General features: G+C 37.2%; 3 protein-coding genes across 3 annotated transcripts; all 3 read left to right on the top strand. All coding sequences in view use genetic code 12, as the record gives it.

Moving 5' to 3' along the window:
• Positions 1-865: 865 nt before the first annotated feature.
• On the top strand, positions 866-2551 carry HSX11 (Hsx11p; the record flags this gene model as incomplete). Its single annotated transcript, XM_067692604.1, has 1 exon — positions 866-2551. The coding sequence occupies one exon, from the start codon at positions 866-868 to the stop codon at positions 2549-2551; it is 1686 nt and encodes a 561-aa protein (XP_067548017.1).
• Positions 2552-4158: 1607 nt separating this feature from the next.
• Positions 4159-8073, top strand: RGA2 (Rga2p; the record flags this gene model as incomplete). Its single annotated transcript, XM_067692603.1, has 1 exon — positions 4159-8073. The coding sequence occupies one exon, from the start codon at positions 4159-4161 to the stop codon at positions 8071-8073; it is 3915 nt and encodes a 1304-aa protein (XP_067548016.1).
• A 1646-nt stretch (positions 8074-9719) lies between these two features.
• I9W82_003617 (uncharacterized protein) lies at positions 9720-13730 on the top strand (the record flags this gene model as incomplete). Its single annotated transcript, XM_067692602.1, has 1 exon — positions 9720-13730. The coding sequence occupies one exon, from the start codon at positions 9720-9722 to the stop codon at positions 13728-13730; it is 4011 nt and encodes a 1336-aa protein (XP_067548015.1).
• Between the last annotated feature and the right edge of the window lie 227 nt (positions 13731-13957).

Raw genomic sequence — 13957 nt, 5'->3', positions numbered from 1 at the left:
GTACCAAAAACACACAAAAGATATCACCGTACATAACAGTTTTTCCGTGAAATATCTCAAAGATCAATAAAGGGGTAGAAGAGTAGATGATTTGCATTACCTTTGGACAGAGCATGTCTCTTTGGTAATCCTGAGACAATTCACTCTTCAATTCGTACAAAAGTTGTTACTGTGTTTCTAGACAGATTTTTTGCAACAATATCACGTTAACTTTTCTGAAAACTAATAGAGGCTAAGTGAATTAGGAACTATAGAATTGCAGTTAAGCTGGAATTACGGTCATACTAATCACCGCACTCTCATGCCTCGGTTACGAATTTCTATAAAGTGTGATTGTCATATTCACATGTAACTCAATTATGATCAAACAGACTCCTAAGCGCATAAAAATCATCATCTGAATGTAATTTTAGGTTAGGAGCTAAAGGTCTGCTACACACAATATCAAATTACGATAAAATAAAACTCAGCAGTGTCTTCATCTAAAGAAGAACCCTCGGACATTTGGTGAAAATCACACAAAGAAGATAGCATTAAAAGAGTACTTTTTTGAGTTTTAATTCTCAGTCTTCAAACCAAGGTGTGTCCTGGAAAAACTTTGTCTGTTTGCACAATGTTTCAACTATGACGTATCACTGTCTTTTAGTTCTTTCGCTGTTACATCGGCCGAATTTTTAGAACCGACGGGGAATAGAAGTTGAGATCTGAAGAAAAAAAAAAAAAATAAAATCTTTTTTTTCTAACTTTTCACACAAGACGTGTACCGAGTCTAGGCTATACAAAGTTCATCACACTATAATTCATTCATTCATTCACACACATCCCAACTCAACACAATCGCTTATCACCTAACAAGTATTCTTTCATGAGTGAGATATCCAGATTCAGATATGCAGCCGCTGTATTCTGGTTTGTTTGGTACATTGTCATTTGTACCGTTGCAAATAGTGGCTTCATTGAAATACTACTAAAGTTTAGACATCGGACTCTACTATCTTCAACAACGAAACCAAAACGAAGTCGCGGGTACAAGAAAGAAGCTGCAAAGGAAATTGTCAATAATGAGGGACTATTAACCTATGAAGGAGTCACCATAATACGACCAATAAAAGGAATTGATCCTGAACTTGGATCATGTCTTGAATCATCATTTGTACAAAACTACCCCCTGGATAAGATTCAACTTTTATTCTGTATTGATGATCCCAATGATCCTAGTATTCCTATAATCAAGCGATTGATCAACAAGTACCCTACTATCGATGCTGAAATACTCATTAGTCAAGATTTCAACCCTGAGACAAAAAGCAGTAGTGAACATTATGGTCCCAATCCTAAAGTCAACAACTTGGCAAAGGGGTTTCTTAAGGCGAAGTATGATATCTTGTGGGTAATGGATAGTAATGTATGGGCAAGTTCAAATATTTTACGAAATTCAGTACTAACAATGAATATGAATTTGAATAATGGACGTAAATTGGGATTCAAACGTCCTGTGAAATTGGTGCATCATGTACCATTGGCAATGTGTATTGATTCAGATAAGACGACTGTTGGAGATGCTTGTGTGGTGGATTTAGAAGGAAGTGTGACTCCAAATACATCAGAAGATGAAAATTCTGATTTTCCTGCAGTACACAATTCAAGCTTGATTAATAGGAAACCATCACCAGCCCAACAACCCAATGCATATCAAGAGTCTGGTTACACTGATCAAGATGAAAATTCAAGAAAGTTACTTGGAGCGAAATTGGATGAAATGTTTCTCCATTCATCACATTCTAAATTTTACGTTGCTTTAAATAACTTATCAGTTGCTCCTTGTGTCAATGGTAAATCTAACATGTATCGGAAATCCGACTTGGATCAAGCAGTTAAATTGATCCCCTACAAGAATTCAGCGTTTTTCGGTGACCCCAATGTGAAAGCTGATGCTCAATATTATACATCTTTAGGTTCAGGCCACGCCATCAAGTTTTTCGCTCGTTATATTGGTGAAGATAATATGATTGCTATTGCATTATGGGAAAACTGTAACGGTCGTACTGGATTAACTGGTGATGTAGTTGTGCAACCTTTGACTAGACATGATAATACAGTCCATGATTATATGCAACGTCGTACGCGATGGTTACGAGTGAGGAAGTATATGGTCTCGTTAGCTACTTGTATTGAGCCTACAACTGAGTCCATAGTATGTGGCATATATGGTACATTTGCTATATCAACATTGTTTTTCAACCAATGGTTTTCCATCAAATGGTTTATTTTGCACATGTCATTGTGGTGCTTGTCTGACTTTATCCAATATAATGTGCTCATTAACCATGTAAAGTCAACCAAGTCAGCCAATGTGACATATTTGCCACGATGGATGGATGATGTGCATGTAGTTAGCTCAGCTAGGGAATTTTTTGAGTGGTTGCAAGTTTGGGCCTTGAGAGAAGTGTTGGCATTACCTATTTGGTTTTCTGCAATGTTCGGCCATGAAATAGATTGGAGAGGGAGGCCATTTAGGATTAAGAATGATTTGACTGCAGAGGAATTATGAGCAGGTTAGTGGAATGCTTTGATTTGCTGTACTAAAAAGTTCATACTGTATATATAGGTACACGTACTCTCTTGTACTATATTATTTGCCCCCATGTAGATAGATATACGGCTACAGTTTCTACAATTTCTAAGATGTGATTTGATGATGGATGATCTGGAAATGATCCAGATCAAGATCTATTTTTGTGCAACATTTCTGTATTTGATTTTGTGTTATCAATGTGATGGTTTCACTATGGAATTGTTCTCTCTTATTGTTTTTGTTTTATGTCTTTGGGATCAAGATGCAAAAAAAGTGAGAAATCGACTCAAAATCAAACACTGGAAGAGAATATATGGCTCCCTGTTGTAGCAAAAGCCATGAGACCTAGGCATGTGAATTATGTTTCCCCCCTGATTGACGACTAGTGATCCGTATTGTTCTTTTTCTGCGTGTTCTGATTTTGTACTTGGCACTATAAATTAATATGGCCCAATTAGGAAATCCAATAAAAAGGAGTTTAGATGTTACATTAAATGCAACTCTAAAACCCGGGGTTAACACGTGCACAATCTCAGTTGTGCCTCAGGAAGCGTACTTGGTGTGTTATTGACCAGTGGGACGTGAGCGGAGTTTTCACTGCTGGTAGTATCAGTAATATCGAACTATACATATTCAGTTCAACACTATTAAAGGAATATATAGCGTTTTCGGTGGAGTTCTGTGTTCCTCTTCTGTGCAGGAGAGTCGCACCTTGAATCCCTGCATACGAGTGTTTCTTCCCCACTCGTGTGCCCCCATTTATCCAAACATTAATTTAGTACAGCCTCTTCTATGATGCATATAGTTTAGGATGAGCTTTTACGGTGGAAGAGAGTAGAAGCCACGTACTATTGGATCAGTTGAATGTTGTTTGATGAGTGTTTTCTGTTGGAATCTATTTTTATGTTTAGAGTGTGAATGTAGATTGGCTTATATTTATTTATTTATTTATTTATTTATTTATTTTTCTCTATTAATAGTAACGACACATTACAAAAAATATAGAGATTTGGATTGTCAGAGGAGGGAGTTGACTTGTGTGCAGTAGACTACATAGTTCTGAGATGTAAATATATCAACTACTTAACTCTTTCTTTTCACATGTATGCTATTTTCTTTTTCCCTAAAGTTTTAAAGTTTTTTTTTTTTTTCATAAAGCTTAGTACAATACGTATACATTAAAAGGAGGGACCCAACAGATGAAATAAAAAATAAAAATAAAATAAAAAAATAAAAAATAAAATAAATAAAATAAATTATAAATTGTATTATTTTTGAGCTCAGGCACACGTCTCAATACTTTCATTAAAGAAAATCAATACTTTTTTCTTTTCATTCTATACAAATCAATATATATCGTCTCTTTTTTTTACACAACACACTAATAGGTATATAGATCAATACAGCCAAATTATATACCATCCAACTAGAAACTAGTACATTAACTACCTTTCATCACTCCAAACATAGACAGAAACACTCATACACTTCACACATATACACATAATTTATTTCCTTATTATTATTTAATCTTTTACACTCGTTTCCTCACTCCTTTGATTCCCCCCCCCTATATTAATGCAATGACGGAGATAGAACCAAGTCAGTCGCTAGGTGTACAACATCAAAGTAATCATACCACCCCAAACTCAAATCATAGCAACTATGCTACTCCGAGAACTGAAATACCCGTTTCATTGGACAATTATCCCAGCCCCGAATTTAATCAACGTGAAGTTTGCAAAAAATGTAATAAACTTATTGTTGAAGGACATGCTTATGAGTTGGGAGAAGATAGGTGGCACATTGATTGTTTCAAATGTTCCAAATGTGATACGTCACTAGGATGTAATTCAAATTTCCTTGTTCTTGGAAATGGGAACCTCATTTGTTCAAACTGTTCATATAATTGTAAACAATGTGGAAGAAAAATCGATGATTTGGCTATATTAACTGGAGATCAAGCTTATTGTTCAAATTGTTTTAAATGTCGTTCATGTAAACGGAAAATTGAAGATTTAAAATATGCACGTACATCAAAGGGGTTATTTTGTATGGATTGTCATGAAAAGCTAATGGCCAAGAAGAAGAGATATGATGCCAAAAAGAGACAGTTGGCAACTTTGCAAGAGAAAAATAGCCAATCTCTGTTACCAGGGGGATCAAGTGACAACAGAACTCTTGAAGATTATAGAAGAGTTTCAACTGCTAGTTCGAGAAACAGTTTGATCCAGTCTTATATGGCTAGCAATGGAGAAATCAACAAAAGTCGGTCTAGTCTTTACAAACAAGGAGAGAATGGATCTCAGTTGTCAGTGAGTTCAAATAAAAATAAATCATTACCCAAGGCACCAATGGAGAATTACACTACCACCAGCTCACACTCCTTAACTAATCAAAATTCTCAAGAACAACTACTGTCAAAAGCATCATGGGGTCATTTAGGCACTCCTGAAAAGCCTCATGCTCAAGATTTGTCACGCAATAGAAAGAGATCTAATATCCACCCTAGTCCTGTCCCACCAGTGCTTTTACCAGAAAATGATTTCTCAATTGAAGAAGTTCAAAATAGTTCAGATTCGGATACAAATGAGCCTGACATAGTTAAGCAAGCTAAAGGCACGTCGTTGAGATCAAAAGGTTCAAATGTCAAGAGCCAACTTGACTCTCGATCTAGTCATACCTCGCCTGTTAATGCAACAGATGCAAAAGTTTCTCAACAACTGCATCTTGATAAATCTATTCACCTAGATTTCCAAGATGCTGCATCGGATTACCCTGCCAGATCAAAGCATCGTAAATATTCAGACAACAACCAACTTGATGCACCTGCCGACTTGAAACCTTCCTCAGGTAAGAATGGAGATCCAACAAAACACCTTAGTCCACAAACTGTACCTCAGGAAGTTACAGGTGCTGATGGTAAGAACAAAAACTTGTTAATTTTATCACCAGGACAATTTCATGATCATGAATTTCACAGTGCTAGTATGGGCTCACCATTAATTGATTCACCAGGTACTCTAATCAGTCGAAGCTCTAGCAATGATAATAGATTAAAGGTGCAAAGCTTGTCTATAGAACAAGAACAATATTCGAGATCGCAGTGCCCCTCACCATATGCTAAAGCAAATCGACAAGCAAGAGTAGTGGAAATGAATGATGAAATTCAGACAGATGCAGTACCAGTTGACACTGATATTACGAATCAGCATCTGGCATACACCACTCCGCAACAACAGAGACCAAGAGCAGGATCTGGTTCTGCCAATGGTTCAATACCCATTGGTGTTTCATTATCTTCACCACCTCCCAAAATGCCAGTTCCAAATACTCCTACTAGGAATAAGGAGCGTTTGCCAGCATTGAAATTTGATGAGTCTGTTGCCTATGGATTAGGATTGGAAGGTGTTACATATTCCGAAGATGATTCAAGCAAGTTGGCCTTGGATCAAGAAGCAGACCAGAGAGAGTATATGAGGCAACTACGTCAGAAACAAGAGCAACAAAGAGGACAAGGACAGATCCATTCAGCACTGGTGACTCCACAAAAATCAAAAGAGGATCTAAAGTCACGGAATGAACATATTCCAATTCCATTTTCAATAAATCAGTCCCCACGAATCATTAATAACCCAACTCCAGCAGTCACTAATTTGGAAGACGATGGTCAAGGAGAAAATGCCGAAGGCGGCCAAATACCGCAGGAACTGCCGCTGCAACCACAAAAGGTGTCACGTACCACGTCACTCATTCGTAATTTCAAACATAAACGGTCAACTTCTGGAGGAGGAGGTCAATCGAAATTTGGACTTTTCAAATCGTCACCTCGTGAAGAAGTCAATAAAGGAGGACAATCGACACATATCAGACACACATCTGATGGATCTATTGCCAGTAGTACTCTTGGTGGTATTAGTTCAATCCATTCACAATATTTTACATCGCCCAATAGAGCTGAAAGTGTTAACAACAGTGGATTTGATAAAGTGAAAGCACCATATAGTGCTCAATCCCAACAGACACATGCAAGACTGACATCTGATTCAACCATGTTTTTTGATGGAGATCCATTTGAAATGAAGTCGATCAAAACAGAGGTGCAAAAAGCATCAGCTGATAAATTGAACTTAGAGTTCGAAATCAAGAGGTTGAAACAAGATAAATTGAAGCTTTGTGAACAATTGAAATCAATACAACTGAATTATACTGAAGAGAGTATTAAATATGATAATTTGGTTAATGAAGTTAGAGATTTGGAAGAGAGGAAGTTGTTCCTTACTCAACTGAATAAAGAGTTGGCGGAGGAGAACGAACGACTTCAACTGTTACAAAAGCAACATCGGATGAAACAACAACAACAACAAGCTCCGTTGTCTAATATGAATATTGGTAGTAGTGACTCAATGGGTGATGATAATTTGACTAGTTATAGTTCACTCTCAAAAGAGAGTAAAAGTGGACATAACGATTATCATCAAAAACATCAGAATCAGCAACAACAGCAGCAGCAGCATCCACAACAACATCAACAACAACAGCCTACGGCTCAACAGCCAGCCGCACCTGAAGACGAACAAACGCATAAAGCAACAAGGTTGAAGTTTTGGCGAAGAGCCAAAGCCGGAGGAGGCCCACACGTTGTCAATACTAAAAATGACAATAATGCTGCTAATGGCAGTAACAACTCCGCAAATTCGATGCCTCATAGTGTTTCTACCCAAGGTATACATGGAAATGGCAATAGCAATGGTAATGCACAAGGCACCAACAGCAAGTTCAGTAGATCAACATCAGCCAATATCCTTGATTCATTTATAAACAGTGATTACAATGGGTCCAATTCCAGTGGTTTACAATTGACAAATTCTAAATCAACGTCAACTGTGTCTTTATTCAATGCTACGTTGCAACGTCGTGCCGAGTATGAGAAAACGCCAATTCCATTAATTGTTTCTCGATGTGTGATTGAAGTTGAGAAACGTGGGTTGGAAGTTGAAGGAATTTATCGTATATCTGGTGGGAACTCAGCTATTGTTGCCATTGAGAATGCATTTAGTAACTTGGGACAAGATCCTGATGATAAGCAGTTGGTGAAATTGAATGAATTGTTGGATGGCGATATACATGCTGTCACATCGGCATTGAAGAGATACTTGCGTAAATTACCTGACCCAGTGATTCCTATATCAAACTATGATGAGTTTATACACATTGCTGCATCACAATCTCAAAGAGAAGCACGATTGGATTCATTACATACTTTAGTTCAGAAACTACCAGTGGCTAATCAATCAGTGTTGCACATCTTGTGTCAACATTTGAACAAAGTTGCCTCGTTGCAGGATGTCAATCGAATGGGTGTGAAAAACTTGAGTGTTGTATTTGCGCCTACTTTGGCAAGAGATGAGACTGGGGAGCGAGAAATGACTGATATGGCGAATAGGAATGCAATGACGGAATTGTTGTTGACTGAGTATCCCAAGTTGTTTAGATAGAATGACAACAAGTGTATATATATTAGACAAACTGGACTGTTTTATAACGAAACTCTATTTACAAGTTTTTTTTAAAAAAAAAACTCCACACAATTGAGTTTCTCTAATGTATATCCTTGATCTGAGGATTCAGAAACATTTCAAACCTTCGATGACCAACACGAAGTAAATGTTCAATAGTACTAAATTGTTTTTTTGGTAAATGGTGATACTTATGAAACTCTTCTCGTACATAGTTTCTCCAATGTGATTGAGTTTGTGGGGGTTTGGTGTAAACGCAACGATGACATTGGCGGTAGAGATGTAGTACTTCTTTTTGTAGTCCTGATAGTCTGGCCATATTGGTTTAAAACTGAAAAAATTCTTTCTTTTGTTTATAACTTATGGGCTTCGGTCTTTGGAAGCTCTGTGTTGGTAAAAAGGGTACTGGTAGATTATAGGTTACCTTTTTCTGCTGTTGTACTTTTTTTTGTTTTTCTATTTGGTTTCCTGGTTGAGATATATGACTGACGACAATGATCAATGACGTATGTACTGGGTTTCTTTGATTTTGAAGAAGCGGCAAGAATGAGAAAAAGAAAGAAATAAAAATATACAAAATTTAGCAATGACGCAAAATCAGACTTCTTTCAAGTTTTGTATGGCGGCGATCTCAGTGACGTAGATTACACTTTTGTGACAATGATAAGATTTCACTAAAACTTCCCTCCTTTGAAAGTGAAGAAGAGTGCTCTCATATCTTTCCTTGAAAGTTCATAGAAACTACGCTGTATATGGTATGAGTTACGTCAAGCTTTTGGTATTTATTGACTTATCTAGTGATTGTTTCGAACTTCCTTTTCCCCTTTCGAATCTTGCTTGATCCTACATTTTTTACAGTATGCTTTACAGAGCCTTCTTCGGATGGAGAAGCACAGGAGCTTCCTACGTGATAAAAGAGCGTCACAAGTGAGTATTTAGTTGCCTTAGTGAGCAAATATATCAGTTAAACAAACCAATTGCTGTGCTTCATTCGTAGATTCAAGACGGTCAATTCCTTGTCATATGGCTATTAATGTGCTTCCACTGTTAGCTCGGTGGTTGCTGGTTCCGGTCGGTTCATCCAGACCAAAGGTAAAATTTGTCTTGAACGAACCCGCCCCACCGTCCCAACAGAAAATTATTCTTCCCCAGTCATATACCAATTGCTTTTTTTTTTTGTTTTTTCTTTTGCTCTTTCCTTTTAGCTGTTGTTTTTTTCAACAAGGCTTTTAACTTGTAAAGACTTTTGCTGGAGACTGTACTATACTGTATCTAGTATATGTTGTAGATTAATATAAATTTACGAGTTTGATAAAAAGAAGTTGTTACTCTTGTTCTGTTTTAATCTCCTTTCGTATTATTAATACAAATGAAACTTTTTTTCTTTTCTTTTTTCAAGTCGACAACAAAACAACAAAAAAAAAAAAAATCACATCAAATCATACAATTTAATATAACAAACCAGAAACACAACGCAACATTAGAAGACAACACATCAATCAAATACATCATACATCCATCCATCCATCCATCTATACATCCATTCATACTTCTCATCATAACCAATCACACTCCCTTACTAAACTTATATTGCATTATTTAGCTAAACTCACATATATCATCAGATGGCTCATGAATCAAATAGACGAAGTCAACAGCATCTATCTTCTCAATTTCCACTAACAGCTATGCCAGGCTTACAAGAACAACACCAATTTAACAACAACAACAACAACAACAGCAATAACCTACAAGGACATATACCTATCAACAACCAACAACCTTCTTCTCCACAACATCATTTACGTTACAATTCAAACAGCAGCAATATTCGCACTAATATGCGCAAGGCGGCTTTTAATCACATGAGAACACCAACACCATCATCTTATGATATTCCATCTAGTCCCAAGGTAAATCACAAGTCTGTAGCTGCAGCTCAAGTACCGCATCAAAATCATTCCGATCTGTCTGATAGTAACCCCGTTTTAGATCTGGTTGTTCAAGATGTTACTGAGTCAAGTACTAATCCACGTCCACAATCACTAAGGCAGAAGTTGGTGCATCAGCAATCTAATCCATCATCTGAGGGGCAACAAGCAAACTACTTTGGACAGCAACAGACGCAGCAACAACAGCAACAGCAAGCTGAACAGCCGCAATCATCACCAAGGCGTCATCAACAGCAAACCCAACAACAGCTGCAATCACAACAGAGAGCTATGTCAGATGAAGAACAACAATTGGCAACAAAGTTGAAGGAAACTTATAAAAACATTGTCAATTATGAAGAAGTTGTTCAGAAAAATTGCATTGAAATTACCGTCAAAATTAATCAACTCACTGCTAGTACAAACCCAAGTATGGTTTATGGCAACCAACTTGTTAGTCAAAACCTATCTAGCTCATTAAACTCCAACTCATCGTTAAACTTTAATCCTACTAGAACGTCAGAACTACTGAATGACCTCTGGACAGTTTATCATCACAATATGACATTATTGGACAACTATTATGATTTCTTGGTAACTTCACTTAAACCATCATCAAACCAAACACAATTTAAAACTGGTAAAAACATTGTTGAGCTATACAAGATACCTAGAAGAATGTGGGTTTATGGAATTGTTGGATTTTTAGAAGTTTTGAAAAATATCATGAGCATTTTCCAAGACCATGAAATATGTGCATGTTTTATTTCCCACTGCTTCAATATAATATCAAACTTGACTGACCCTATCTTGGAGATGGAAGGTTGGTGGGCTGAAAAATTGGGAGATTTATCAAGAATGGCAATTGCATTGTATTCATCCAAATTTATTGACTGGAAAATTAGTGCCGAGTATTGGTACTCTGTTTCAATGAAGACCCTTTATGGTCATGGGAAAATCCATTATCATATGTGTACAGTACAACAAGATAATTTGGATGCATTGGTCAATATTAGTAAATCAGTCACTTGTCGTGATCCATTTGTACCCACACAACATTACCTAAGATTAGTCGTGGAAAACATTTGCACACAACGCAATATTCTTTCATTGTTGGAGCTCCCAATTATTGATTTCATCAAGATTCACAAGGTGTTGCTTAGTATATATAATGGTCGCCATAGTGAAGGAACGTCAGTGGAGAATATCCATGATTCACAATTACAATATGGCATTGATTTGGTTACCAGATATGGCCTAACATTTGGTTCAGATTCCAATGGATACAATTTTTTCACTAGGGAAATTTACAGCTCAGGAGGAATGACTATAAATGATCCACAAGGTCAACAGTACTACCAGAAATTACCACCGCAACATCCGCTGCAAATACCTACCCAAGTTCCACCTCAGCAACCACTTCAAGCACCATCAGCTACAAACACCTTGGAAAAGATGAATTTTTGGTTTAATAAAGGGTCCCTTTTTGCCATTTCCAACATTAATCATTTGATTGGATTTGGTGATGCAAAGAATCCATTTGCTAAACTTTTTGAACTACCAGAGGCATTGAAGGAGAGAAAGGATAAGAAAGATAGAAAGAGGAAATCGAGAAGTGTTTCGCAATCAGATGACATTATGCCATCTAGTGCGGGTAGTAACGGGAACAACAACACCACCGCGGGTGCTAGCAGTGGCGCACCACCTGGTTCTGGCCTCAGTAGTGGCGGTGTTGATGGACAATCAATAGTTGCTGCTCATTTACATAACTATGATTGGTTTTACAGTTTGGAGTTCATCAACAAGTCGGTATTGGAATTATCAATGAGGATCTTGAATCATTATCTCGTGGGACCAAAACAAGCATCAACTGGACATGTTATCGTTTGGTTATACTTTCTTATTTGTGTTGGTGAAGGAGTCAAGAAATACCCCGTATCACAACCCATGTTTGAATGGTTATTCAAAAACTTGTTCCCATGGGAATCATTCATTAATTACTTGAATTCGTTATTGATGATTGTTAAAAACAGTCCTAAATTGTGTTCGTTATACACTCAATATTTGCAAGTGCCATATATTGCTTGGTTTTGTGAGAATGAATTTCTTCCCGAAGTATGGAAATGTTGGGGAACTTTGTGGTTTGATTTCATTAGTGAAAAGGGTGATTATGTCGATGTTGAAGAAGCTGGAATCAAGAATAATAACTTGTTTGATTTACCAGTTAGTGGCACTTTCCCCGTATTGAATATGCCTAGTGATTCATTTGATCAGAAGTCAAGAAATCAAATGGAGAATGATAATGATGAACGAATTGTAAGGATTCTTTTGTTGGCAAGAACATTGGCTGATGAATATGAGTTTGGATTGGTTAGAACAAGTACAGATTTCAAGTTTGATGAATGTGCGTATAATAAACCAACTACAGATCCGTTCGCTGAACAGTTTATTAATGATGATCGATTTACTACGAACAATTTCTGTCAGCCGATATCACTGGAGAATTTGACCAATGAGTCGGCTCAAAACCTTACGCCATTGCAGAAGGATGAAATGTGGTTTGGTGGGTTGGATAGTCATCTTTATGAGGATGAAAATTTGGAGTTGGAAGATGATATAATTGATGATGATGAGGAGGAGGAGGAGGAGGAGGACGATGGGGAAGAAGAAGAGGATGATGATGATGACCAAGATGAAATAATCAACGATGATGAGGATATTCGTTACGACGATGAAAATGATTTAGAGAAGCGGTATCATGGTCTTTCCAACCATGGGTTCAGTCAAGGAGCAAATGGTAATGCAGCCAGTGGTGGGGAGATGTTTTACAATGATGCTTTTATTGGCACGCCTACTGATCCATTAAGTTTGGGTAATTTAAACAATGATGATATTGAAGGAAACTTTGGAGATAAAATTGATAGCAATATCACTTTTGTCACATTGGATACTAATATCTGGCTCAAACATTGTGGTCGTATTTTCAAATGTGTAAGAAATGGCGTTTTGAAAATTACCATACCGTTGATTGTTTTTCAAGAGTTGCGAGCATTGAGAAAATCAGCCGAGGCAACAATTGCCGATGCTGCAACGAGGTCAGTCATTATTATCCGAGAACTTTATCTTACTCGAGAGGTTGTCCCCTTGCGATTCGATGGTACTGTTGCCTCCGACATCAATGAGACTATTGAGTTTGAGAATAATTCCAACTGGAGATCCAACGTCGATGAAACGATTTTACATGCCGTTAACGAACATGATGAAATGGGCAAGAGGTTGATGAAGGGGCTCAATATGAAACTTTCTCCATATACTAGATCGTTCCCAATGACAAGTGAGGAGCCATACCAATACTATGCAAATTCAATCCAGCAACAACAACAACAACAACAACAACACCATCAGCAGCAGCATCCACAAAGTCACTACGAACAATACACAAACGAAGAAAGTCGCCATCTTCACAACTTTGGCTTTAGGAGCAAACAACATCCAAACTCTACATCATCATCTTCTGCTTATTATAACAAGAAAGAGGCACCAGTGTTGAACTCGCGTATGGCCAAATTATTCAAGTACTGTATCTTGATTACTGATGATCGGAACATGAGGTTACGAGCAAAGACAATTGGATTGACTTCGTTTCAGAGTAAATGGTTGTTTAGTCAATTAGAAACGGTTTTTGCAGATAGATGTATAGATTAAAAATTGAAGATAATAAAAGAAACAATGCATATATTACATTACTGTGTAGTTGTGGTTGGAGGGTGTGTTCTGGTTCTGGAATCGAAATGTGTTTAATCTCTGTTTCTTGGTTGCCTGAGGCTCTTTTTTTCCCAATGTGGAAAAATTGGCGCGTGGGAGAAAAATAGTTTGATGCAAAATATTGGAGTCTGTGTCACATAGAACAACAAGGGGGTTTAAGGAGCACA

This window comes from Candida metapsilosis (genome assembly GCF_017655625.1).
Source record: "Candida metapsilosis strain BP57 chromosome Unknown scaffold4, whole genome shotgun sequence".
NCBI lineage: Eukaryota > Fungi > Ascomycota > Pichiomycetes > Serinales > Debaryomycetaceae > Lodderomyces > Lodderomyces metapsilosis.
The sequence above is the reverse complement of the archived record's forward strand: the minus strand, read 5'-3'. Positions and strand labels throughout refer to the sequence as shown.